The sequence below is a fragment of the Macrobrachium nipponense genome, chromosome 10 (genome assembly GCF_015104395.2).
Source record: "Macrobrachium nipponense isolate FS-2020 chromosome 10, ASM1510439v2, whole genome shotgun sequence".
Taxonomy (NCBI): domain Eukaryota; kingdom Metazoa; phylum Arthropoda; class Malacostraca; order Decapoda; family Palaemonidae; genus Macrobrachium; species Macrobrachium nipponense.
Window position 1 is genome coordinate 80,235,580 of NC_087204.1, and position 971 is coordinate 80,236,550.

At 30.7% G+C, this 971-nt stretch overlaps 1 protein-coding gene across 1 annotated transcript in view; it reads right to left on the reverse strand.

The window, feature by feature from the left end:
• Positions 1 to 971, reverse strand: part of LOC135224013 (chymotrypsin BI-like) — a 2,223-nt gene extending 1,252 nt beyond the window's left edge. The window contains exons 1-3 of the mRNA XM_064262937.1: positions 956 to 971; positions 732 to 818; positions 1 to 83 (exon numbers count right to left, since the gene is read on the reverse strand). The exon at positions 1 to 83 is cut by the window's left edge and continues 57 nt beyond it. Coding sequence (XP_064119007.1) covers positions 1 to 83; positions 732 to 818; positions 956 to 971 — 186 coding nt within the window. The remainder of the gene's footprint in view (positions 84 to 731; positions 819 to 955) is intronic.

Consider the following 971-nt stretch of genomic DNA (forward strand, 5'->3'; position numbering starts at 1 on the left):
CAGTCCATAGTAGTCTTCACATTCTTTGTCATGGGAAATCGTCACCTTCCCTTCCCTCAGAACGTCAGAATAGTAAGGGTCACCTTCAAATAATACAAAGGTGCATCAATATTAACCTTAGTAAATTATATATATATATATATATATATATATGATATATATATATATATATATATATATATAATATATATATAATAGTATATATATGCGTGTGTGTGTGCGTGTTTAGTATAATACAAATGTTGTCATGAATCTAGAGACAGAAAATGTTTATTATAACAGTGCAACAAATTTGATTCAGAGCATATAGTCCCCTCAACTTTTTTTAAACGGAAAAACATGTAAAAAATTGTTGAGGATCTTAATTTGTCTCTCAAGTTGATGCAAAATCTTATAATCCTTACAATATTCCAATATCACCGGAAATTCATGTTTGCTTCAGGTATCATTCCTTCAAAGTACATTAATGCTTCTTTTTCGTCGGTTTTCAGTGAGTTTAAATCAAAGTTTTAATCGTTTTGAGTAAAATTAAATATAAAGAGATCCGTGATGAGTAAAAGAAACAAAAACAAAGTAAATTATTTATACATATATACATAGCGCATATTAACTTTAATATTGTTCTGCCTTAACCTAGAAAACTCGTTTTTCAATTAGCATGCAAAGTCTTGCGTGATGTAATTGAATTATTGATGCGGCTCTGACGGCTGTCTGTAAAATATATAACTTACTTTCAGACGTCTGTCCCCATCCGGTCAGAATAGCCCGAGATCCGTTTTGAATGCTGTACGTCGGGAGTTCCGCCGGTTGTATAGCAGCTGAAAAAAAAAGTATAACAAAATTAAGATAAAGATGAACTAATATGAAGTAAATACTCAAAAGTCAGACAAAATTTAGCATTTCAACTAAACGGAAAAGGGTCTTATGGGAATCATTATGAAAATAATAAGTTTACTTGTGGAAAAGGTCAT